This window comes from Lepidochelys kempii, chromosome 12 (assembly GCF_965140285.1).
Source record: "Lepidochelys kempii isolate rLepKem1 chromosome 12, rLepKem1.hap1, whole genome shotgun sequence".
NCBI classification, from domain to species: Eukaryota; Metazoa; Chordata; order Testudines; family Cheloniidae; genus Lepidochelys; species Lepidochelys kempii.
In genome coordinates this window covers 34,374,690-34,398,544 of record NC_136391.1, presented here as the reverse complement: position 1 = coordinate 34,398,544, position 23,855 = coordinate 34,374,690, and the positions used below count along the sequence as shown (strand labels likewise).

The following is a 23,855-nucleotide window of genomic DNA, read 5'->3' as shown; positions in this document are numbered from 1 at the left end:
ATTCATGTTTCCAGTCGATAAGACCATTTTTCTCTCCTTAAATAACTGACTACTTCTCATTTACATGCTGAAGTTGTGCATCGAGGGGAAAGGGAGCAAAGTTAGCTAACAAGATTGGCACCAACTCCGTTGGTGCTCCAGGGCTGGAGCACCCACGGGGAAAAAAAAATCGTGGTCGCTCAGCACCCACCAGCCACAGCTGTTTGGTGGCTGCCACCAATCAGCTGTTTGGCGGCTGGGGGAGGTGCTTGAGGACGGGCAGAAAGCAGGGAGTGGTGGGCGGATGGGACCTTGGGGGAGGTGTTGGAGCAGGGTGGGAAGAGGCAGAGAGAGAGGGTGGGGCCTCAGGGGAGGGGCAGAGTGAGAGCGGGGCCTTGGGGCAGAGCAGGGGTGGAGCAACCCCAGGGGCAAAAGAAAACTCGGTGCTTATGGCTAACAACATTTGATCTAAGCATTTACACATACAATGAGAGATGTTACTAGAAATACTTTGCTCAAAGATGGAATGTAAGTTAATCAGAATCATCAGTGGATCATGTTCTTTACTCTGCCATTCAATACAAAAGGCAATTGCTTCTATAGCAACTGCCACATCTCTTGGCACCATGATAATTCTTCAATCAATGGTACATTGTTAGGGCAGATTCCAGAACCAATGGATGTGAAATCTGGATTTGTTCAGCAGCAGAAATCTGCAGGGGAAATGCACTCAAGTGCTGAAGATCTACACCTGGCTATCAGCACCAGTGAGAGCTGATGCAGTGATGTAGCTGAGTGGATGGGGAACTCAGGGATGGGGTGTACACAGTGGAGTCTCTTTACTTCAAGTACACTGTTAAGAGAATGTCTCTGTCAGCCATGAACGGCTTGCCAGGCGGGGGACTGTGAGCCAGGAGAGAAGCTCTCAGAACTACACTTACGTGGATCTAATAGTTCAAACTCCTGCATAGAAGGTCTGATCCAAACCTGACTGAAGTTCACTGGACTTTGAATCAGTCTCAGGGAGCAGAGGACCCATGTTTGGCTGGGGTTTTGGGTGCATAATGGTTTGAGTGGCTAAGGAGGATTTAGAGAGAGCTCTATGTTGTATAATGATTTCACAACACAGAGAGCCGCAATGGGGATTTTAATAAATGTACACAGAAATAATTGGAACACGTTATTGACTCACCCACTGATGGCAATGAGGTATTGCATTCATGGACCTAAAGTAAAATGTGATTATGTAGTTATAGGGATTTTGAAGGTTATCTCAACTAAAAATGATTTTCACTTAAATCATTCAATGGGTGGCCATAAAAAGGAGAAAAGCTATTTAACAAAATACTATCCATATACCAACACCTATGGCTTCATGTGGATGAAGTTTAAAGCCTGCAAACAAATCTCATACAGATTCGTACATTAGTGGAATAATATGACAAACATTTTGTTTCCGCAAGTATAGAAATGTCATATTTCATCTAATCTTGGTGTTTGTATCTAAACTTTACAGTATAATAGAAACAAAGATTTTTGTGTTACGGATTTAAAATAAACTACGTGTTTTTGAAAACCTAATGGACCCTTTTTATGTTGTAATATGAAATATCTCAAAGTTTTCTGAAAAGAAGCAATTTTCTATATCAGATCTTTTTGATCAGCATAAGAACTCATAAGTATATTATCAATATTAATGGAGCACTGCGACTTTAGGAATAGTTTTGTAGTCTCTTGAAATGATATGTAAAATACAGCATTGGACGTACTCCTCTTTGAAGCAACTGCTGCTTGTAAAATCTAATAAGATGAAAATCAGCAAATCTATTTGTCAATTTCTCATATGAGAGTCCAGTTCATACACTTGTAGGGTCGTTTTCAGCCCATTTGGAATTTTCCTCCAAACTGATATGTTGAAAAAATCCTAATTTTCCTTGATAGGACCAATTACTGGTTATAGCATAGTGGCTGGTACTTTATGATGTTTTCAAATAACCTACAGTAGTTGTACTGCAAAATGACTCAATTTACGTATTCACTTTTCTCCCTATGATTTTTTTCTTCTATTATAGAATCATGATTTATAACAAGAATATTGATCCTTTTTCATCAGTGCTAAGATAGACAGACAGTCACTACGGTCTAGGGCAGGGCAAACTTTGTGGCTCGAGGGCCACATCATGGTGCGAAACTGTATGTAGGGCCGAGTAGGGAAGGCTGTGGCTCCCCAAACAGCCTGGACCCCGCCACCTCCCACTTCCCCACCCCCTAACGGCCCCCCTCAGAACCTCCAACCCCCTCTGCTCCTTGTCCCCTGACCTCCCCCTCACAGGATCCCCCACCCTAAACCACCGCCCCCCTGGGACCACCCCCCCATCCAACCTCCCTGTCCCCAACTTCCCCCCCGCCCCCATCCACACCCCCGCCCCCTGACAGGCCCCCCGGGACTTCCATGCCCTATCCAATGCCCGTTCCCCATCCCCTGACCACCCCCCCACCCCCCAAGAACCTCTGCCCCATCCAACCGCCACCTCCCAGGACCCCCTTACCATGCCACTCAGAGCAGCAGGAGCTCGCAGCCCCACTGTGCAGTGACGTAACTGCAGGGGAGGGGGGACAGCAGGGGAGGGGCCGGGGACTAGCCTCCCCGGCCAGGAGCTCAAGGACCAGGCAGGACGGTCCTGTGGGTCGTCTGTGGCCCATAGTTTGCCCACCTCTGCTCTAGGGCCTCAGCATTTCTCCTCCGCTATAAACAAAATTTTGCAGCCTTTTTGTATTACACTGGCAGAGCAGACAGTGAAATCCAAAAAAACGTGCTGCAATTTGAACCTATGGCACGATGATGCCAATCACAGAAGGGGGGGGGGCGGGAGGGAACTTGAGATGTCATCTAGCCCAGTTCCCTGTGCTGAGGTAGGACCAAGCAAACCTCGACCATCCCTCACAGGTGTTTGTCTAACATGTTCTTAAAAAACCTCCAAATTATGGGGATTTTACAACTTCCCTTGGGAGTCTATTCCAGAGTTTAACTACCCATTGAGTTAGAAAGCTTTTCCTAACTGCTCATCTAAATCTCCCTTGCTGCAGATTAAGCCCATTACTTCTTGTTCCACCATCATTGGACATGGAGAACAACTGGTCACCATCTTTATAACAGCCCTTAACACTTTTGAAAATTGCTGTCTGGTCCCCCCTCAGTCGTATTTTCTCAAGACTACAATGTGCCGACTTTTTAACCTTTCCTCATAAAAGATTTAGAAAACCTGATTTATCATTTTCGTTGCTCTCCTCTGGACTTCCTCAAATTTTCCACAGCTTTTCTGAAGGTTGGGGCCCAGAACTGAACACAGTACTCCAGCTGAGACCTCACCAATGCTGGGTGGAGCAGGAGAATTACCTCCCATGTCGTACTTATGACACTCCTATTAATACACCCTATAATTATATTAGCCTCTTTTTTCACAACTGAAACACATTGTTGACTCATTCAGTCTGTGACCCATTACTGTCAGAATCGCTGGCTGAGACAGGAGCAGATGCAGGCTGGAGCAAGGACTGGCTAGAATGGCAGCAGGCAGGGGCTAGAGTTGAAGCAGGAACAAGGCCCAGCTAGAGCAGAAGTACAAGCAGGAGCAAGGGCTGGCTGGAACTGAAGTACAGGCAGTGTGTCAGAACTACCAGACAATGAGAACATTCCCAGCCAGGTAGTGATGGTGAGCAGACCAGAGAAACTTCTCCCCTTAGGAGTCTATACATTTGCCTTGGGATCACATGAGCGGGCTCTGGCCTGAGGATTGGCTAAACCCTGGTTGAACGGCATGGGGCCTATCACAAGACCTGCAGGTAATTGCTGTGGATGACACATCATACTCTCTGGCTCAGGGATGACTCATCAGGCTTGGGCAGGCTCAGAGGTAACTCATGGACGACTCATCTCAACTATAACTTCTAGATCTTTTTCAGCAGTATTACTGCCTACCCAACTATTCCCCACTTTGTACTTTGTCTCATTTTTCTTCCTAAGTGCTGTACTTTGCACTTGTCCAGTGAATTTCATCTTGGTGATTTCAGACCAAAATATAGCACACTTTCATAATACCACCTAGTTCTGATATAGTACTGTCATAAATATAAAAGAGAAGGCTAACCACTTTAAATCCCTCCTGGCCAGAGGAAAAAACCCTTTCACCTGTAAAGGTTAAGAAGCTAAAGATAACCTCACTGGCACCTGACCAAAATGACCAATAAGGAGACAAGATACTTTCAAAGCTGGAGGGGGGAGGGGGAATAAAGGGTTCTCTGTCTGTGTTGCTTTTGCCGGGACCAGAGCAGGAATGCAGCTCAGAACTCCTGTAAAAAGTCAGTAAGCAATCTAGTTAGATATGCGTTAGATTCTGTTTTGTTTAAATGGCTGATAAAATAAGTTGTGCTGAATGGAATGTATATTCCTGTTTTTGTGTCTTTTTGCAACTTAAGGTTTAGCCTAGAGGGATTCTCTATGTTTTGAATCTGATTACCCTGTAAGGTATTTACCATCCTGATTTTACAGAGGTGATTCTTTTACTTTTTCTTTAATTAAAATTCTTCTTTTAAGAACCTGACTGCTTTTTCCTTGTTCTTAAGAACAAAGGGTTTGGGTCTGTGTTCACCTATGCAAATTGGTGAGGATTTTTATCAAGCCTTCCCCAGGAAAGGGGATGTAGGGCTTGGGGGGATTTTGGGGGGGAAAGACGTTTCCAAGTGGGCTCTTTCCTGGTTATATTTTGTTAGATGCTTGGTGATGGCAGCAATAAAGTCCAGGAACAAAAAGGTAAAATAGTTTGTACCTTGGAGAAGTTTTAACCTAAGCTGGTAGAAATAAGCTTAGGGGGTTTTTCATGCAGGTCCCCACATCGGTACCCTAGAGTTCAGAGTGGGGAAGGAACCTTGACAAGTACCTTTCAACCATAGGTCTCAATGTGCTTTACAAAGGGCTAAGAATCACTATTCTCATTCTATGGAGGCACAGGATGGTGAAGTAACTTGCCACAGGACAAGTGCCAACAGCTGAGCCAGGAACAGAACCTAGCTCTCCTGAGTCTCAGTCTACTCTCCTCAACATTATATGTAACAAGCATATATTACCATAATGTTGAAAACCAAAACTTTAAAATAGGGAAACTGCAGGCGGTGTAGAATACCGCAGGGGTAGTCAGTTAAAGTGAATGGTACAGGGCAGCTTGACTGCAACAAGTTCATTCCCTGCTTTCTGAGCTACTAACAGAAGCTATTTTAAAGTTCTGCTCCTACATTACATGCTGTCCAAGGGTGCGCTCCTCCCTCTTATCTCTTCTTTTCTTTTCCCATCTGGTGCCTGAAAAGAGTCCTGAGGGGTTGACAGTTTCCGTTTAATCATTTCATCCTTGTGTATGGGAGAATCCTGGGCACCATGTGGTACAGCTACTCCTCGGCTAGAATTTGTGACTATCCGCCTGTCCCCTTATCTGCTTTGGAACCCGGCTCTGGGTATCTTGCTTTTATTTTTTCAGTGTTTGTGTTTCTGCAAAGAAAATTTCTAAGTAATTCCTTTTGCTGTGAAAAGGGGCAGAGTTTGTCAACACACAGAAAAGTGCATTGCCCCCCCCCCAAAAAAAGAAGAATTTTTCCCTGTGGGGAAAGGAGGTGGAATGGGGATGGGAAGGGGGCAGGGGCGGGTCGAGCACCCACTGGGCAGAGGGGAAGTCGGTGCCTATGCATGCTATGACACTTTTGTATTTCTAGGGTTGATTTTCTAAGCAAGTAGTTTTTAAGTGAGGTGAAACTTAGGGGTATGCAAGACTAATCAGACTACTGAAAGGGGTACAGTAGTTTGGAAAGATTGAAAGCCACTGCTGTAGAACACCCTAAAACAGACAGAAACCAATGTCACTAGTCATAGTTATAGGGGAGGTGCTAACAACAGGACTTAGAATGGAATCTGGTTACAACCTTAACAATGAAGGGATTTCTGTCCCTCCATAATACACAAATATATGTATGTATTACACAGACACACAACCTCTGAAGTAAGTTTCAGAGGAAACTTGATCTGAAAAATCAAACTACAATTTTTGCTTCTTCCACCTCTTCTAGTCAATAAAAAGTCTAATCAGCATCTAATTGGCTATCTTCTTGATTATGCTGGAGGCAGAGTAGCATCCATCTTGCTAATATGAATCCGTTGCCTCTGGAGAGCTAACAAAAGTAAAAATGTTTTCCGACAGGAAAATAAGCAGATATGTCTCAAAGACACAACAAGCAGAACCGCTAAGAAAGAAGGCAATATCTTTATAATCACTGGTGATGTTTTAGCTATGAATTGAATCACTTAATTAAATCACTCATTAATTGAATCACTTAGGACCTGATTCATCTCCCACTGAAGTCAGGTGGAGTCTTTCCACAGGCTTCAATGGGAATTAGATCACTAGAATCCAAAAACTTATTTAGAGGACAACTCTGGAGAATATATCTTCCCAGTAGCCATCTCAACTCTGACTGGGAGCAATCACCCTTTCTAAAGGTTTATCGTTTACTTAGTCTCTCTTCAGGCTCACAGCTAATGTTACCTAGACTGCCAGTCACTGTATTAGTCAATTGTTGTCAGTCATTTCTAAACATGTTGAGATTCTGTAATTAGAACCATTAACAATGGGATTTCACAGATGTAGATTACAAGCTTTCAAAAGAGAAACTGCAGACACAGGCAGTGGGGAAATATTTAATAACTACTTATCCTCTAATTAAACAAGGTACGGAACTCTAAGTACTGCATGCTAAGCACTGCTCTAGCATATGCTTATCGTAACCCTACAGAATTATACTAAAATGCTAAAGTTCCAATCAGAGCTATTCTTAGCCAAGATCCATCTCACACACAGATGGAGCAGTTTTGCTGTTTCCATGCTGACACATTGAGATTGTAGCACGAAGGTTTAAGTTCAAATTTATCATAAAATCACTTCAGATAGGACAATGTAATCTTCAAATTCTACTTGAATTTGACACACAGAAAGACAAAACAGACTATGTTGGACTTAATATAGGCAAATAATAACTGAACTGTTTGCTAAAAAAATACAATCCTCCTTAGAAAGACTTGGATTAATCCAGCAGCTCTGGGACTGATTCTCTGACATCACTGGGGAATGCTCAGTAAACACAAGATGGAAGGCTGGAAAGATTCTCTCCACTGTCACCAAATCCTGATAAAAGAAAAAGAGGACTTGTGGCACCTTAGAGACTAACACATTTATTTGAGCATAAGCTTTCGTGAGCTACAGCTCACTTCATCGGATGCATGCAGTGGAAAATACAGTGGAGAGATTTTATATACACAGAGAACATGAAACAATGGGTGTTACCATACACACTGTAACGAGAGTGATCAGGTAAGTCCCCCCGCTCTCCTGCTGGTAATAGCTCACCTTACCTGATCACTCTCGTTACAGTGTGTATGATAACACCCATTGTTTCGTGTTCTCTGTGTATATAAAATCTCTCCACTGTATTTTCCACTGAATGCATCCGATGAAGTGAGCTGCAGCTCATGTTCAGATAAATTTGTTAATCTCTAAGGTGCCACAAGTACTCCTGTTCTTTTTGCGGATACAGACTAACACGGCTGCTACTCTGAAACAAATCCTGATGTTGCTCTACACCAGGATAGTTTCCCAAGACAAGGTTAAGCAGCCACAAGTTGCCAATGTCCTTACTACAGGCGAGGATTATCATTTTGAATGGGGACGCTGGTCACAGCCCTTTCTCCCAGTCATGTCCCCTATACCAGCAGCTGTAAAAAGGTTGATGGCTGCAGGTGTAGGAGATGCTACAGGTAGCTCTACACCCTCTGAGGATCCACCTGTGTGGGGGAGATCAGCCAACAGTTGGATCTGCAGATTTAGGTTGGTTTTCTTCCACTAGAGCAGCAAAAAGTGGCCAGAACAGAGCCCAGGACCAGAGTTCATATCAAACGTTATTTATGAATAAAGTGAAGTTGATGGCTTTTAAACCTGTCCTGAGCATTAATCAGTACACTTGGGAGTCTGAAGAAGAGAATCTCACCACCTGAATAGCAGTTGAGGACCAACGTGCATTGATAGATATAGTTAAGTGCACGGCACAAACATGCACATAGATACCCCATGCCAACAGTCTGTTTTTCTTCTCAGAGAAATCTCCCCTTTCTCACAAAAATAGTGGTTCAGATCCTGAGGTCATACCTTTCACAGGAAACCTGCTATTGAAGACAATGGAAGGGCTGCCTCATTCAGGAAGACTGAATAAAAATTGAGTAAGAACTTCAGGATGTGGCTCATAAAGAACAAGACTTTCACACAGGGACTGGGCCCCAAAGATTGGCTCCAGATCTATCAGCAGCATTCAGGGCTGTTTGGATCTGGGCCCATCCCTCATCTCACAATTAGAGCTGACTAAAGGGCACAATACCATTTCACGGCAAACTTCCAGGTTTCAACGTTTGTTTTTTGTTCCACACTGGAACAAAATGTTTTGAACACTTTCACAAAAATGGAAGAGTGAGTGTGTGTTATAGCCTGTTCTGTGATGCTGGAGACTCAGATTCAAGCCCCTGCTTCAGACCAGAGAGTTTTCCTCCAAAAATCACGCTGAATAAGGTAGAGCAAGAACTTGAACCAGGGTTTCTCTGATTCCATGCCAGTGCCCTAACTAGCCAGCTATAGCATGTGAGAGAGTCACTCTTGCTCTTGAGGTGACCTATGGTACATCAACATGGCAAGGAGACGCTCACAGCAGTGAGTCTCAGAGCCTGGGTCTACAGATTCAGGCTGCAGGTCTCGTGTCTGGGCTTGGGCCAGAGCTCAGGCTCTAAAGCCTGAGCCCAAATGTGTACAACAGCTATTTTTAGAATTGTAGTGCAAGCCTGAGTCTGTAGACCCAGGCTGCAAGACTCAGCGCCACAGGTTTCTGCTTGCCTTGTAGACATATCCTTAGTTGAAACGGAAAGGCTGACAAAATTTCCTTTAGTTGAAAATGTTCTAACCACCTCTACTCATGCTATAACAACTTTCTGATGCCATTTGTTTTCCCCGGCAATCTATATTCACATTCAATACAACTTAAAATGCAAATCAAAACCTTTCCCTCGGCCATTGACTTTTAAAAGTTTGTTCAGCCTTTGTTAGCCCTACAGCTAACCCATTTTTTTAAAAAAATGGAAGATTTAAGTTAAACTACTATAGCTATTGTCGGAAATATAATGAAAGTGCTCCCAGCCAAAAGTCTAAATACTGAAATAAGACGCTGGATCAGTCACTCTTTATAACCCTCCTCATTATGGCTTCTTTGAGTTTCTTTAAATTATAGGTCTGTAAAGGTACCGGGCTTAATTATCTTGTAAGTCACTGTCATGCCTGCCTACTTGCTGAATGCCATGGCACAGAAACGAAGGTTACATCAGTTTTTCTTTTGTTATTTTGTTGCGTATAAAGTAAACATTTCAATCAATTCCCCCGCCCTCCACCCCATCATTTTAGGATTATGTTGAAATTGTATGTGAAAAAGGAAGGAGACACTATTCTATGGACAAAGTGGAACAAAAATCATTGGCATGTAAAGAAGAGACAGCAAAATGTGGGGTAATAATTGGTACAGGCATTGATGTACACTAGGACATAGGAGACCCATATTAAAAAATTTAAGAGCCGTAGGCTGGAATTCATTCCCATGTCACTCTTAGATTTCTAATGAATGTTAAGGATTTGTAGGACCTAAATTACATGTTTACAGTAAGTCTTCTCAGATCCTCAGTAAGGGCCACACCATGGCTGTCTAGCCCCATTGGTTTGCACCAGTAAGGTTATTAGGGTTCGGCCTCTTATGAGCTACCCTCAACAAAGCTGATCTGTGTCCTTGCAGAAGGGCTGTTTTGTATGAATGGTTCTTTTGTTAATATCTGGCCTTCATTGGCATTATCAATTCTCTGTTGGTGCCTAGGAAATATGTAGTAACTCAATATCATACAACAGCCCTAATTTCAAGAGTTCAGAATATTAAAATACTTGGACTATGGGTCAATTAACGGCTATTAGCCAGGATGGTCAGGCACGTAACGTCATGATCTGAGTGTCCCTAGCCTTTGTTTTTCAGAGGCTGGAAGTGGAGGACAGGGGATGGATCACTCGATTGCCTGTTCTGTTCATTCCCTCTGAGGCACCTGGCACTGGCCACTGTCAGAAGACAGGATCCTGGGCTAGATGGACCACTGGTCTGGCCCAGTATGGCTGTTCTTATGTCTGATGACATCTCTCTTTTAAGGAGGTAAAGCTGTCTAGTGTTTAATATGTTAGTTACATTGAAACGGCAACCCTCCTTGACATTCTCTTGTGAACTTTGGTCTTTTATTACCTTTAAAGAGCCATGATTGTCTTTCCCTCCGACAACTACAACTTCTGCCATATCTTCAGCCTGGGCAGACCGGGCATGGATGAACAAAGCTCTGCCAGCTTCAGTTATATTTTTCAGTGCAACTAAAGATCCATTGGGTTCCACCTTAAAATCTGGGTTAGAAACTTCAAAGTTCAACTTGTCATTCCCCTTGCAGTCATCAAACACCACTGGGAAAGAAGAAGAAACAAGAGTGTAAGTATTGGTCTGCACACAAACTTCAAACATTTATACATGATTTGCTTCTCCACAGATATCATACACAACTAGTTCAAACTATGGAGCACATTTTCAAAGTGGTCTCCAATCAAGCTCTCTGTTTGCATGACCATCACTTTGTGGACAAGCTTGTGTGTGTGCAGTTTTGGAGGGATGCAAGATTTGACCAGGAAAATTGGGTAGCTAAGACATGAATTAATAATTTCAGTCATGGGCATTTTGTGACTACTCAAATCAAGATCACACAAACAGCAAATACATACCTAATTGCACATACTAGGTAGTATCTACAGAATACTTATTATGGAGTTGTTCATGTAATTGGACCTCTAGAGTCTTTAAGGCTAACCAAACAGTTAAAGGTAACCAGTATGTTGCCTTCATGACTGGAATTGGTTGTTTTTAACCTGTGTACATATTCTATTGTAAAAATGTTATATGACAGAAAAGTGTGACAGAAAGCATACTACAGTTTGAAAGTCACTATTAAGATATCTGGCAAAATGTATGAATTCCACATTAAAACTAACCCTCCTTATTGTTTAAAGTTGTAAATAGAAGATAGACAGCCAACTTCCACTGATTCGTCAATGGGAAGTGAGCACCTACCTGCTTCTTATGTTTTTAAAAATCTTCCCCATAATTGTAACAGTGTGAAATGTAATTCAAAATACTGTAATTGTGAGTAGTATGGACTTTGTGTTTGCAGGATGTTTATCTTATTTATTGATTTGAGATCCTTTTATAAAGGGCTGATGATCTATGAAGGTGACTATTTTAGGTTATATAGAATTAAGCAAGTAAGGTAGTTATATTAGCCACCATTTAAAACACAGCTATCACCCAAATACAGGATCCCAGTTACCATTGTGTGGGCACCGTATTTAACAGCAACCATCAATGGAGCAATATAGTTCTTTGTGTTTGTCAGACTTCCACCATTAATAAAACTATGGGGCAGATCCTCATCCTGGTCAAAATTGTCATAATGCCATTGATCCTCAGCCCTAGTATAAATGGTCATAGATCATTGAGAGCACACCAGCTGGGGATCTGCCCCTATATATCCATAGATAGAAAGTGTTTATGCTACCAAGAAACTGTTTTAAGCCTTGTGAAGGTAGACAGTGTTGCTCAGATATACATGTTCTGCATACTTGCTATTGCTCTGCATCTTCGGGACTTTATTTTAATATATTATCATCTTTACCAACAATTCATTACAACACAATTCTTCTTTAAAGAGATCTCTAAAAAAAACATACAAAAGGGAAACAAGAGATTGATGGTAATTAAGAAAGATACTGTGATGAATTACATTAATTTCAAGTGCACAATCAGCAAGCTACTGCAAGTTGATAAGTTATGGGGTGATACAAGTATCTATCCCCATTTCTTTTATCTTTCTTATTTCACAATACAGTGAAAATGTATGCTAGATGTTATAGGTTACATTTGGTAAATGACAGGTTTCAGAGTAACAGCCGTGTTAGTCTGTATTCGCAAAAAGAAAAGGAGTACTTGTGGCACCTTAGAGACTAACCAATTTATTTGAGCATGAGCTTTCGTGAGCTACAGCTCACTTCATCGGATGCATACTGTGGAAACTGCAGAAGACATTATATATACATAGAGACCATGAAACAATACCTCCTTCCACCCCACTCTCCTGCTGGTAATAGCTTATCTAAAGTGATCATCAAGTTGGGCCATTTCCAGCACTAATCCAGGTTCTCACCCTCCGCCCCCCCCCACACAAACTCACTCTCCTGCTGGTAATAGCCCATCCAAAGTGACCACTCTTTAAAATGTGTATGATAATCAAGGTGGGCCATTTCCAGCACAAATCCAGGTTCTCACCCCCCCCACTCCCCTCCAAAAACCACACACACAAACTCACTCTCCTGCTGGTAATAGCTCATCCAAAGCGACCACTCACTCCTGAGTGGTCGCTTTGGATGGGCTATTACCAGCAGGAGAGTGAGTTTGTGCGGGGGGGGAAGCAGAGGGTGAGAAAACCTGGATTTGTGCTGGAAATGGCCCAACTTGATGATCACTTTAGATAAGCTATTACCAGCAGGAGAATGGGGTGGAAGGAGGTATTGTTTCATGGTCTCTGTGTATATATAATGTCTTCTGCAGTTTCCACAGTATGCATCCGATGAAGTGAGCTGTAGCTCACGAAAGCTCATGCTCAAATAAATTGGTTAGTCTCTAAGGTGCCACAAGTACTCCTTTTCTTTTTGGTAAATGATGAGTAACGCGAGTTAATTCAGATCATATAATTCAGTACATGTAGAATGGGTTTTTCTTGAGCTGTGTGAGTCTCCTTAACCATTACAGATTTATACTACAGACAGTTTTGCCCCTAAAGACCTTGGAGATTTAGCAGGTGCTCCTAGCCTTTAAATACTGTGAATACCATTGCCTGCAGTAATTACACACTTCATTAAAATGGAATCTCAGTTACATCATGTCAGCTTTAGACCTCATAATAAACCATGTGATTAAGAAGTCTTCACCACAAACTTGCAGTTGCACCGTAAATCTTTTAGGTTTCTCCAGTTGAGAAAGATGGATTGCATGTGTTTAGTGTGGGGTTTGTTTTTTTTTAAAAGGAGATCCACCCTAGATTTCCAGATTGCTTATTAAGCTGCTGGTACAGTGAACTTCTTTTAAGTTCATTGTGGGTTGCTTGCTGTTTTGATCTTGTTTTCCCTTCTGTAGTGGATCTTTAAAAACTGTTGTTGTTTATGGCTACAGACAAGCACCCAGAAATTATAGAAGATCAAAGGCATTAGAGTTATTAAAAATAAAGCAAGCTTCAAAATGATTAACTGGTTAAATCCACTGTTGAGATTATCCTGTTAGGTTCAGTTGTTGTTTTTATAGTCAAGAAATTCCTAGATTCTATCACAGCCATGACCAATACTGGAACCAAAGCTGTGGTCTCAGATACAGAATAATTTTGTACTGTACCATGACTGGACACACACTACAGAGACAATCTACAACTGACTGGCATAACAGACCTGCAGGTAAATTTCTCATATGACCTCATTCCACCAATGCTGTGGATTAAGCATATATTCACAGCACTGCAGTTCTGGGACCTGGGCTGCCAGGGGACTGTAGACCTAGTCAAATTTCCACCTGGAAATCCACTGCATTTGAACCCCACCACCAGAAAATTGCAGAGATGGGAAATCTGTGGCCCTTTGATTCTTCAGTTTGAGTGAAGCTTGTTACCATGTGATGCATTGTGGAGTGCGGCCTAAAATGCACACTAGGGCTGATTTTCAGAGGCGATGGTACCCACAACTCCAACTGATGTCAATGGGAGTGCAGGTGCTAAGCACCTCTGACAAATCAGAACCTCAGATGCTAAATTGAACCAGAAGCGGCTGCAAAGGGCAAGTGGTTACAGTATGTGGCAGACTAAGCACTAAGGCATCAGACTGGTTAAGGAATATCAGCTTGGACAATACCAGGGACAATACCAGCCCCTACCCTCTCAGCCAGCCTGGTGTACTGGGAGAACATAACGGCCATTCTGGGTCAGAACAAAGGTCCATCCAGCTCAGTATCCTGTCTACCAACAGTGGCCAATGCCAGGTGCCCCAGAGGGAGTGAACCTAACAGGTAATGATCTAGTGATCTCTCTCCTGCCATCCATCTCCACCCTCTGACAAACAGAGGCTAGGGACACCATTCCTTACCCATCCTGGCTAATAGCCATTAATGGACTTAACCTCCATGAATTTATCCAGTTCTCTTTTAAACCCTGTTATAGTCCTAGCCTTCACAACCTCCTCAGGCAAGGAGTTCCACAGGTTGACTGTGCGCTGAGTGAAGAAGAACTTCCTTTTATTTGTTTTAAACCTGCTACCCATTAATTTCATTTGGTGGCCTCTAGTTCTTATATTATGGGAACAAGTAAATAACTTTTCCTTATTCACTTTCTCCACACCACTCATGATTTTATATACCTCTATCATATCCCCCCTTAGTCTCCTCTCTTCCAATCTGAAAAGTCCTAGCCTCTTTAATCTCTCCTCATATGGGATCCGTTCCAAACCCCTAATAATTTTAGTTGCCCTTTTCTGAACCTTTTCTAATGCCGGTATATCTTTTTTGAGATGAGGGGACCACATCTGTACACAGTATTCAAGATGTGGGTGTACCATGGATTTATATAAGGGCAATAAGATATTCTCAGTCTTATTCTCTATCCCTTTTTTAATGATTCCTAACATCCCATTTGCTTTTATGACTGCCGCTGCACACTGTGTGGACATCTTCAGAGAACTATCCACGATGACTCCAAGATCTCTCTCCTGATTAGTTGTAGCTAAATTAGCCCCCATCATATTGTGCGTATAGTTGGGGTTATTTTTTCCAGTGTGCATTACTTTACATTTATCCACATTAAATTTCATTTGCCATTTTGTTGCCCAATCACTTAGTTTTGTGAGATCTTTTTGAAGTTCTTCACAGTTTGCTTTGGTCTCAACTATCTTGAGCAATTTAGTTTCATCTGCAAACTTTGTCACCTCACTGTTTACCTCTTTCTCCAGATCATTTATGAATAAGTTGAATAGATTGGTCCTAGGACTGACCCTTGGGGAACACCACTAGTTACCCCTCTCCATTCTGAATATTTACCATTTATTCCTACCCTTTGTTCTCTGTCTTTTAACCAGTTCTCAATCAATGAAAGGATCTTTCCTCTTATCCCATGACAACTTAATTTACATATGAACCTTTGGTGAGGGACCTTGTCAAAGGCTTTCTGGAAATCTAAGTACACTATGTCCTCTGGATCCTTCTTGTCCACATGTTTGTTGACCCCCTCAAAGAACTCTAATAGATCAGTAAGACATGATTTCCCTTTACAGAAACCATGTTGACTTTTGCCCAACAATTTATGTTCTATGTACCTGACAATTTTATTCTTTACTATTGTTTCAACTAATTTGCCTGGTACTGACGTTAGACTTACCAGTCTGTAATTACCAGGATCACCTCTAGAGCCCTTCTTAAATATTGGTGTTACATTAGCTATCTTCCAGTCATTGGGTACAGTAGCTGATTTAAAGGACAGGTTACAAACCATAGTTAATAGTTCCGCAATTTCAGATTTGAGTTCCCCTCTTTAGTGAATACCATCTGGTCCCAGTGACTTGTCACTTTTAAGTTTCTCAATTAATTCCAAAACCTTCTCTAGTGACATGTCAATCTGTGAATTCCTCAGATTTGCCACCTACAAAAGACTGCTCCTAGGTTTGGGAATCTCCCTAACATCCTCAGCCATGAAGACTGAAGCAAAGAATTCATTTAGTTTCTCCACAATGACTTTATCGTCTTTAAGTGCTCCTTTTGTATCTCGATCATCCAGGGGCCCCACTGGTTGTTTAGCTGGCTTCCTGCTTCTGATGTACTTAAAAGAACATTTTGTTATTACCTTTGAGTTTTTGGCTAGCTGTTCTTCAAACTCCTTTTTGGTTTTTCTTATTATATTTTTACACTTAATCTGTCAGCGTTCATGCTTCTTTCCATTTACCTCACTAGGATTTGACTTCCACTTTTTAAAAGATGCCTTTTTATCTCTCACTGTTTTTTTTATATGGTTGTTAAGCCACGGTGGCTCTTTTTTAGTTCTTTTATTGTGTTTTTTAATTTGGGGTATACGTTTAAGTTGAGCCTCTATTATGGTGTCTTTGAAAAGTGTCCATGCAGCTTGCAGGGATTTCACTCTAGTCATTGTACCTTTTAATTTCTGTTTAACTAACCTCCTCATTTGTGAATAGTTTCCCTTTCTGAAATTAAATGCCACAGTGTTGGGCTGTTGAGGTGTTCTTCCCACCACAGGAATGTTAAATGTTGTTATATTATGGTCACTATTTCCAAGCAGTCCCATTATAGTTCCCTCTTGGACCAGATCCTGCGCTCCACTCAGGACTAGATCGAGAGTTTCCTCTCCCCTTGTGGGTTCCTGTACCAACTGCTCCAAGAAGCAGCCATTTAAAGTATCGAGAAATTTTGTGTCTGCATTTTGTGCTGAGGTGACATGTATCCAGTCAATATGGGGATAATTGAAATCCCCCACTATTATTGAGTTTTTTATTTTGATAGCCTTTCTAATCTCCCTTAGCATTTCATCGTCACTATCACTGTCCTGGTCAGGTGGTCGATAATAGATCCCTACTGTTATATTCTTATTAGAGCATAGAATTACTGTCCACAGAGATTCTATGGAACATGTGGATTCATTTAAGATTTTTATTTAATTTGATTCTACATTTTCTTTCACATATAGTGCCACTCCCCAGCCCTGCAGGACCTGTTTTGTCCTTCTGATATATTTTGTACCCCGGAATGATTGTGTCCCATTGATTGTCCTCACTCCACCTGGTTTCTATGATGCCTATTATATCAATATCCTCCTTTAACACAAGGCACTCTAGTTCACCCGTCTTATTATTTAGACTTCTAGCATTTGTGTACAAGCACTTTAAAAACTTGTCATTGTTTGCCTGCCCTTTTCTGATGTTCACATAAAGAATCTGACACGTTTCTCATCTTATCTGGCCCATACTTTATCCTCTTCCATCCCTTCCTCCTGACTAAAACCTAGAGAATCTCTATCAATAGACTCTCCGCTAAGAGAAGTCTTTGTCTGATCCACATGCGCCTCTGCAACAATCGGCTCCCCCCTGCCCATCTCTTAGTTTAAAAACTGCTCTGCAACCTTTTTAAGGTTAAGGGCCAGCAGTCTGGATCCACTTTGGTTTAGATGGAGCCCATCCTTCCTGTATAGGCTGAGCCCATCCTTCCTGTATAGGCTCCCCCCATCCCAAAGGTTTCCCCAGTTCCTAATAAATCTAAACCCCTCCCCTCTACACCATCGTCTCATCCACACATTGAGACTCTGAAGGGCTGGCAGATAGCTACTTTAGATTTGATTCTGACCAACAGGGAGGAACTGGTAGCAAATCTGTAGGTAGAAGGCAATTTGGGTGAAAGTGATCATGAAAAAGGAAGGAGTGAGAGCAGCAGAAAAAGGATAATGGACTTCAAAATAGCAGACAAACTCAGAACTTGTATGCAAGGTTCCATGGGAAGAAAATCTAAGGAGACAATATTAAAATCTCAAGGAGACAATATTAAAGGCACAACTACAAACTATCCTGATGCAAAAGATTAGAAGAATAGAAAGAAGCCAATATGGCTCCACCAGGAGATCTTTTATGACCTAAAACTCAAAAAGGAATCCCACAAAAAGTGGAAACAGACTAATTAGTAAGGAGGAGTACAAAAGAATATCAGATATATTGGAACAAAATCAGAACTTGCTAAGGTACAAAATGAGTTACACTTAGCAAAGGACATAAGGCAATATGAAGACGCTGTAGAAATACATTAGGAGCAAGAAAAAGATGAAGGAAAGCATAAGTCCTTTACTTAGCAGTGAAGGAGAACTAATGAATGACGACATCAAGAAGGCTCAGGTGTTTAATGCCTATTTTTTTCCAGCCTTTACTATAAAGGTTAATGGGGACCAGATACTCAACACAATTAATGTTACCAACAAGAGGGAAGGAACACAAAGCAAAAAAGAGAAAGAACAGATTAAAGAACATTTAGACTAGTTAGATGTATTCAAGGGGTAGGTCCTGATGAAATTCATCCTATCGTACTTAAGGAACTGGTTGAAGCAATCTTGAACCATTAGTAATTATCTTTGAGAACTCCTTGAGTATGTGTGAGGTCCCAGAAGACTGGAATAGAGCAAACATAGTGACTATCTTTAAAAGGGGGAGAAAAAAGGGAATTATAGACCAGTCAGCCTAACTTTGACACCTAGAAAGATACTGGAACAAAATTATTAAATCAATTTGTAAGCTCTTCGAGGATGGACTGTTATAAGGAATACCCAGCATGGATTTGCCAGGAACAAATCATACTAAACCAACCTAATTTCCTTCTTTGACAGAGTTGCTTACCTAGTGGATGGGGGAAGCAGTAGACATGATATATCTTGATTTTATAAGGCTTTTCACACAGTTCCACAGGACATTCTCATAAGCAAACTAGGGACATGTGGTCTAGATGAATTTACTATAAAGTGGTAAATTTACTATAAAGTACTATAACTGGTTGAAAGACCATACTCCGAGTAGTTATCAATGGTTTTCTGTCAAACTGGGAGGACATATATAGTAGGGTTCCACGGGGGGGGCAGGTCTAGATCCAGTACTATTCATTAATGACTTGAATAATGGAGTGGAGAGCATGCTTATAAAATTTGTGGATGACACCAATATGGGAGGGATTGCAAACAATTTGGAGAACAAGATTATAATTCAAAAACAACTTTCACAACACAGAAGCTTAGCCTGAACTCAACAAAAATAAGAGCAAAGTACTACACTTAGGAAGGAAAAGTCAAATGCACAACTACAAAATGGGGAATAAATGATTAGGGGATATTACTGCTGAAAAGAATCTGGGTGTTATAATGGACCACACATTGAATAGAAGTCAGCAATGTGATGGAGTTGTCAAAAAGGATAATATCATTCTGGGATGTATCAGCAGGAGGTATTAGTTGTAGGTAAGACCCAGGAGTTAATTGTCCCACTCTACTCAGCACTGATCCAGTTCTGGGACCCACACTATAGGAAAGATTGGATCAAATTGGAAAGAGTGTGCAGAGGAGAGCAATGACAATGATAAAAGGTTTAGAAACCCTGACCTGTAAGGAAAGGTTAAAAAAACTGGGCACGTTTAGTTTTCTGAAAAGACAACGGATGGGGGACCTGTTAACAGTCTTCAGATACGTTAAGGCAGTGGTTCTCAACTGTAGTCCACCACTTGTTCAGGGAAAGCCCCTCGGCCTGCGCCCCTTCCCGCAGCCCCCATTAGTCTGGAGCGGCGAACCGCGGCCAGTGGGAGCCACGATCGGCCAAACCTGCAGAAGCGGCAGATAAACAAACCAGCCTGGTGCGCCAGGGGCTTTCCCTGAACAAGCAGTGGACCACAGTTGAGAACCACTATGTTAAGGGCTGTAATAAAGATTACTATGATCAATTGTTTTCCATGTCCACTGAAGGAAGTAGTAGTAATAGTCTTAATCTGGAGGAAGGGAGTTTTAGGTTCGATGTTAGGAAAAGCTTTCTAGCTATATGGGTTGTTAAATGCTGGAATAGTCTTCCAAGGGAAATTGTGGAATCCCCTTCATGGAGGTTTCTAAAACAGGTTGGACAAACACCAGTCAGGGATGGTCTAGGTTTACAGGCCAGCCTTAGCACAGGAGGCTGGATTTGATGACTGAGGTCCCTTCCAGCCTTAGTTTTCTCTGATGCAGCACCATGAGGGAGTGAGTAAAAAAAGAAGTGTCCAGGAGTAAATGGAGGAGTCAGGATTGAATAGATGGGGGAATGGAAAGTGGATCCTCAAAAATGTTTTCCCATTTTTGCATAGGTGAGCATAGGTGCTAGAACTAGTGGTCCTGCAGCACCACCTGGCTTGAAGTAGTTTCAATTATATACAGGGTTTACGGTTTGGTTCAATGACTCTTAGCACCCCCACTATAAAAACTGTCCCAGCACCACTGCAAGTGAGAGGAGAGAAAGAGGGAGACAGTGAAGGGGTAGGAAGGAAAGGAAGCAGTGAGACACTAAATTTTGGGAAGAGATACATTAAGGGGAAAGATAGAAATGAAAATATGAGGGAAGGAGAGAAAAAACACCACTGGAAAAGGAAGGCAGATAGAGGTGGCGGAAGAAAGGAGAAGAAATCAGACACATGAAAAGTGGCTAGAGGAAAGAAGGATACCACTTATTGGTGAAGGAATGGAAGGAAAAGAAAAGAGACAGAGGATCAAAAAGAAATGAGACATACTGCCCCAAATCCTGCTTCCATTTACTCTAAATTAGCATCACTGTCCTCAGTGTAACCTTCGACTGACAGTTGTCTAACAGAGCAGAATTGGGCCCAGCAGGTTCATTATTTCACTGAATAAAGGTTAATCCAAAATGGTACCATAAATAAGACAAAAGCCCCTGTTGCCCTTGGCCATCCCACTCCCTCCAGATGAATTCTCCAGCCTCCCCCTACTCCTCTCTTCCCCATCCTGCAGGCCCCTGCCAACCAAGTCTTACACTGCAGCAGAGAAAGAACACACTGACATGGGATGTGCTGCTCCAAACAACCTGACAATAATAAGGCTGTATGACACATCAGAGCCAATGCTCTCAGAGCACTCTGTCTGTTAATTGAGACCATGGAGCACTGGTGGTAAGATTCATGTAACTGCAGTTAGGTCCTGATGGAAAGCTCTGTATTAGCCGCCTGCCCTAGTACCAAAAGCACCATATGAATGCAACTCCTGACGATGATACATGCCAGGCATTTTAATAGCCACACAGAAATCTCATGGTACCGTCAACTTGCAAAAAGGCAGCTCCCCCCCACACACACACACAAATTGTGGGGATTAAAAACTGAAATTTTTCATTCAGTTGCTTGATGCAGATCCCATCCTGATGGAGAGATTTTAAGTGGATCCTTTTGCATAAAAGCCGCCCTCCAATAATAAAAAGCTCCCGGCAATTTACTAATGTATTAATAGTTCACAGCTGGTAAAGTTTGGCAGCTGCCACTTCGGCAAGTTAAGTGTGTCAGAAGAGAGGAGTCTCCTAGTAACAGTTTAAAAAAAAAAAAAGCTGAACAAATAGGGAAAGTTTTCACTTGAAAACAGATCACAGTTCAGACCTCTAACGTCACCAAGCACAGCACTGTTGGCTACATTAAAAAAAGTTATGCTTCCCAATGGTTCAAAAAAAAAAGAGGTTTTAGACTTTCTAGTCGTGCATTTCTCCAGCAGCGCTATTCAGCATTCACCAGTTTCTAGATTCCTGCATCGCCAACATCTGTGAGCATTGCAAAGAAACCCAAGATCTCATGCTGCTTGGACACATGCAATCAGAAGAGATATTTGGATGTATATTTTATATTCACTTGGAGTTGTGAACCTGTCATTTCAACCCCCTTCATAGTCTGCTCCTCCATCTCTCTGGCTTTTACGAAATTGGCACTTTTTCCAACTGGTGGAAAAACAGGGCTGTATGAAAAGTGGAATGCTACTTCCTTGCCATGTTTCAAGCAAAACACCGATGCCCTAAATTCCCAGTTCCACCACAGAATTTGGCTCTGATCTCAGGAACAGAAGATGTGAAGATGATGGTGGAAAAGAAAGAGGGCAGGCAATGAAAAAAGTGTTTTGGGAAGGGATATGAAGGAGAGAGAAAGAAGCAGTGAGAATCTGATTGTGTGTAGGAGTGAAACCAAGAGTGAATGGGAGGAGACAAAGGGAGCCACACGAACACAATATGGAGGAATATGAGGGCCCAGCAGTGATAGAGAAGTAGGTTGAGCAAAACTGTAAAGAGTTGAAGATAAGTATGGTAAATCTGAATTTCGGGAGCAAACCCAGCTTTTCACCAGAATCGTTGTGATTTCTCTGTACAAAGGAAAGGTGGGAATTTGGTTTTAGGTCTTGCACAAGAGTTCTGCACCATCCGTTCTGTGCTCACATCACAGGGGACCAAGGACAGAGGATATTCCATTGTGCAGGCATTCCTGTCCTACCGTTCAATCAGGGGATACTGGGCTATGGCAAGCTACTTCAGCTAATGCAGTCTCCATGGAAGAGTCCCACAGCTGTTCCACAACTTTATGGTAAGGATTCATTTCCCTGGCCCAGGCTGTGTATTCCCAAGCTGGCTGTATATTGGGTCTATGAATTTGGGCCTTAGTTAAGAAAGAGAAAGGAAAACACTGAAATGCCACACAAGTACTGCTGAGTCATACTCAAAGTCTAATATCCTACCTGGATCTAGCTGAATCAAAAGGGGCTACAGGCTCTCTCTCAAGAACAAAGCAAACTTGGGTCTGAGCCAGAGTCTTAGGAACAACCATACCTGGGTGGAAAGCTCAGGCTGAAGCTTGGTTGGTTGTTATCTGCGTTACCAGTACAGTCAAACTTCAAGAAGGGGTAAGATTGGATTTTCCTAGAAATGGGAAATCCCTCCTGCTTGCAACAGGTTACTGTCAAAGTGCAATTAGAAGAATCTATTCATCTCAATTTTCTCTTCTAATTTGGCCCTAAAAAATAGTCCAAGTAAGTGAAAAAGATGTCCGTGAATAACCTAAAATCAAAGTATGTCTGCAGGATAGTGCATGTTTTAAATAGTCAAAAAAGGTTGTTGGAGGGGTTGTGTGGGCGTGGGAGGAAGAAGATTTAGTCATTGGACCAAATCCTCTAATAGTCTGTTTACAGCAGAAGAGAATTTGGCCCATTATCTGATGTTTAGGTGTTCAGATATGATGAAGCGGGTGAAAAACAGACAGATGAGACGTGGTGAATATTACAAGAAATAAGGACAAAAGACTCAGTGCAACTGCTCTCACATAACAGACATGCATACTGTATAGCTGGGATTTAACAGATCAAATAAATAGTAACCTGCTTAAAAGGGAACTCTCACACTTGAAGTTTAAAATAAATGTTCACAGGAGTAACTTTAGTTAGTGCTTAAGAAGTTTAATCAAATTAGACTGTAAAACTCCTTAGGGCAAAGACCACCTTTTTTTGTTCTCTCTTTGTATACTACCTCGCACAGCAGGCCATGACTGAGGATCAGAGGCGCTACTGCAATAAAAATAATAATAAATCATTCAACTATTCTATAATCTACACTGCTGGAAATCACATACCAGTCATGATTATAAATGGCTGTGTCCAGATAAGAAGTTATCAGGGAATTAAAATATAACCATCTAAGTTTTATTTACACGAAGGCAAAGTTATTCATTTATTGATGCCTTCTGATGTTCCTTGTCATGCCCCCACTGCCAAGTGAACATGTTTATTGTGTTTAATATGCCATATGGTATGAAACAGTCTCCAAAACCCTGTGCGAGCCGAATGGAAGCACTGCCAACCATCTCCCAATGAAAAACAACATGTATGTCACTTCTCTCTCTGTTCATTTCTCAGCATTAGGCTCTCCAGCCTTTATTTTTAAGAAAATCTTTTCACCATATGTATTTGGTATAATATATATGCCCACTAACTAAATTAATCAGAGTGTGTGTATGTGTGGTTTTAATCATAGCCTTCCATCAGCAGAGGCAACTTTGGCAAC

General features: G+C 41.8%; 1 protein-coding gene across 4 annotated transcripts in view; it reads right to left on the bottom strand.

Moving 5' to 3' along the window:
* CDH13 (cadherin 13) overlaps nucleotides 1-23,855 on the bottom strand; it is a 786,172-nt gene that overhangs the window by 514,204 nt on the left and 248,113 nt on the right. For all 4 annotated transcript variants that reach the window (XM_073308069.1, XM_073308070.1, XM_073308071.1 and 1 more), the window contains exon 3: nucleotides 10,384-10,592. In XM_073308069.1, coding sequence (XP_073164170.1) covers nucleotides 10,384-10,592 — 209 coding nt within the window. The remainder of the gene's footprint in view (nucleotides 1-10,383; nucleotides 10,593-23,855) is intronic.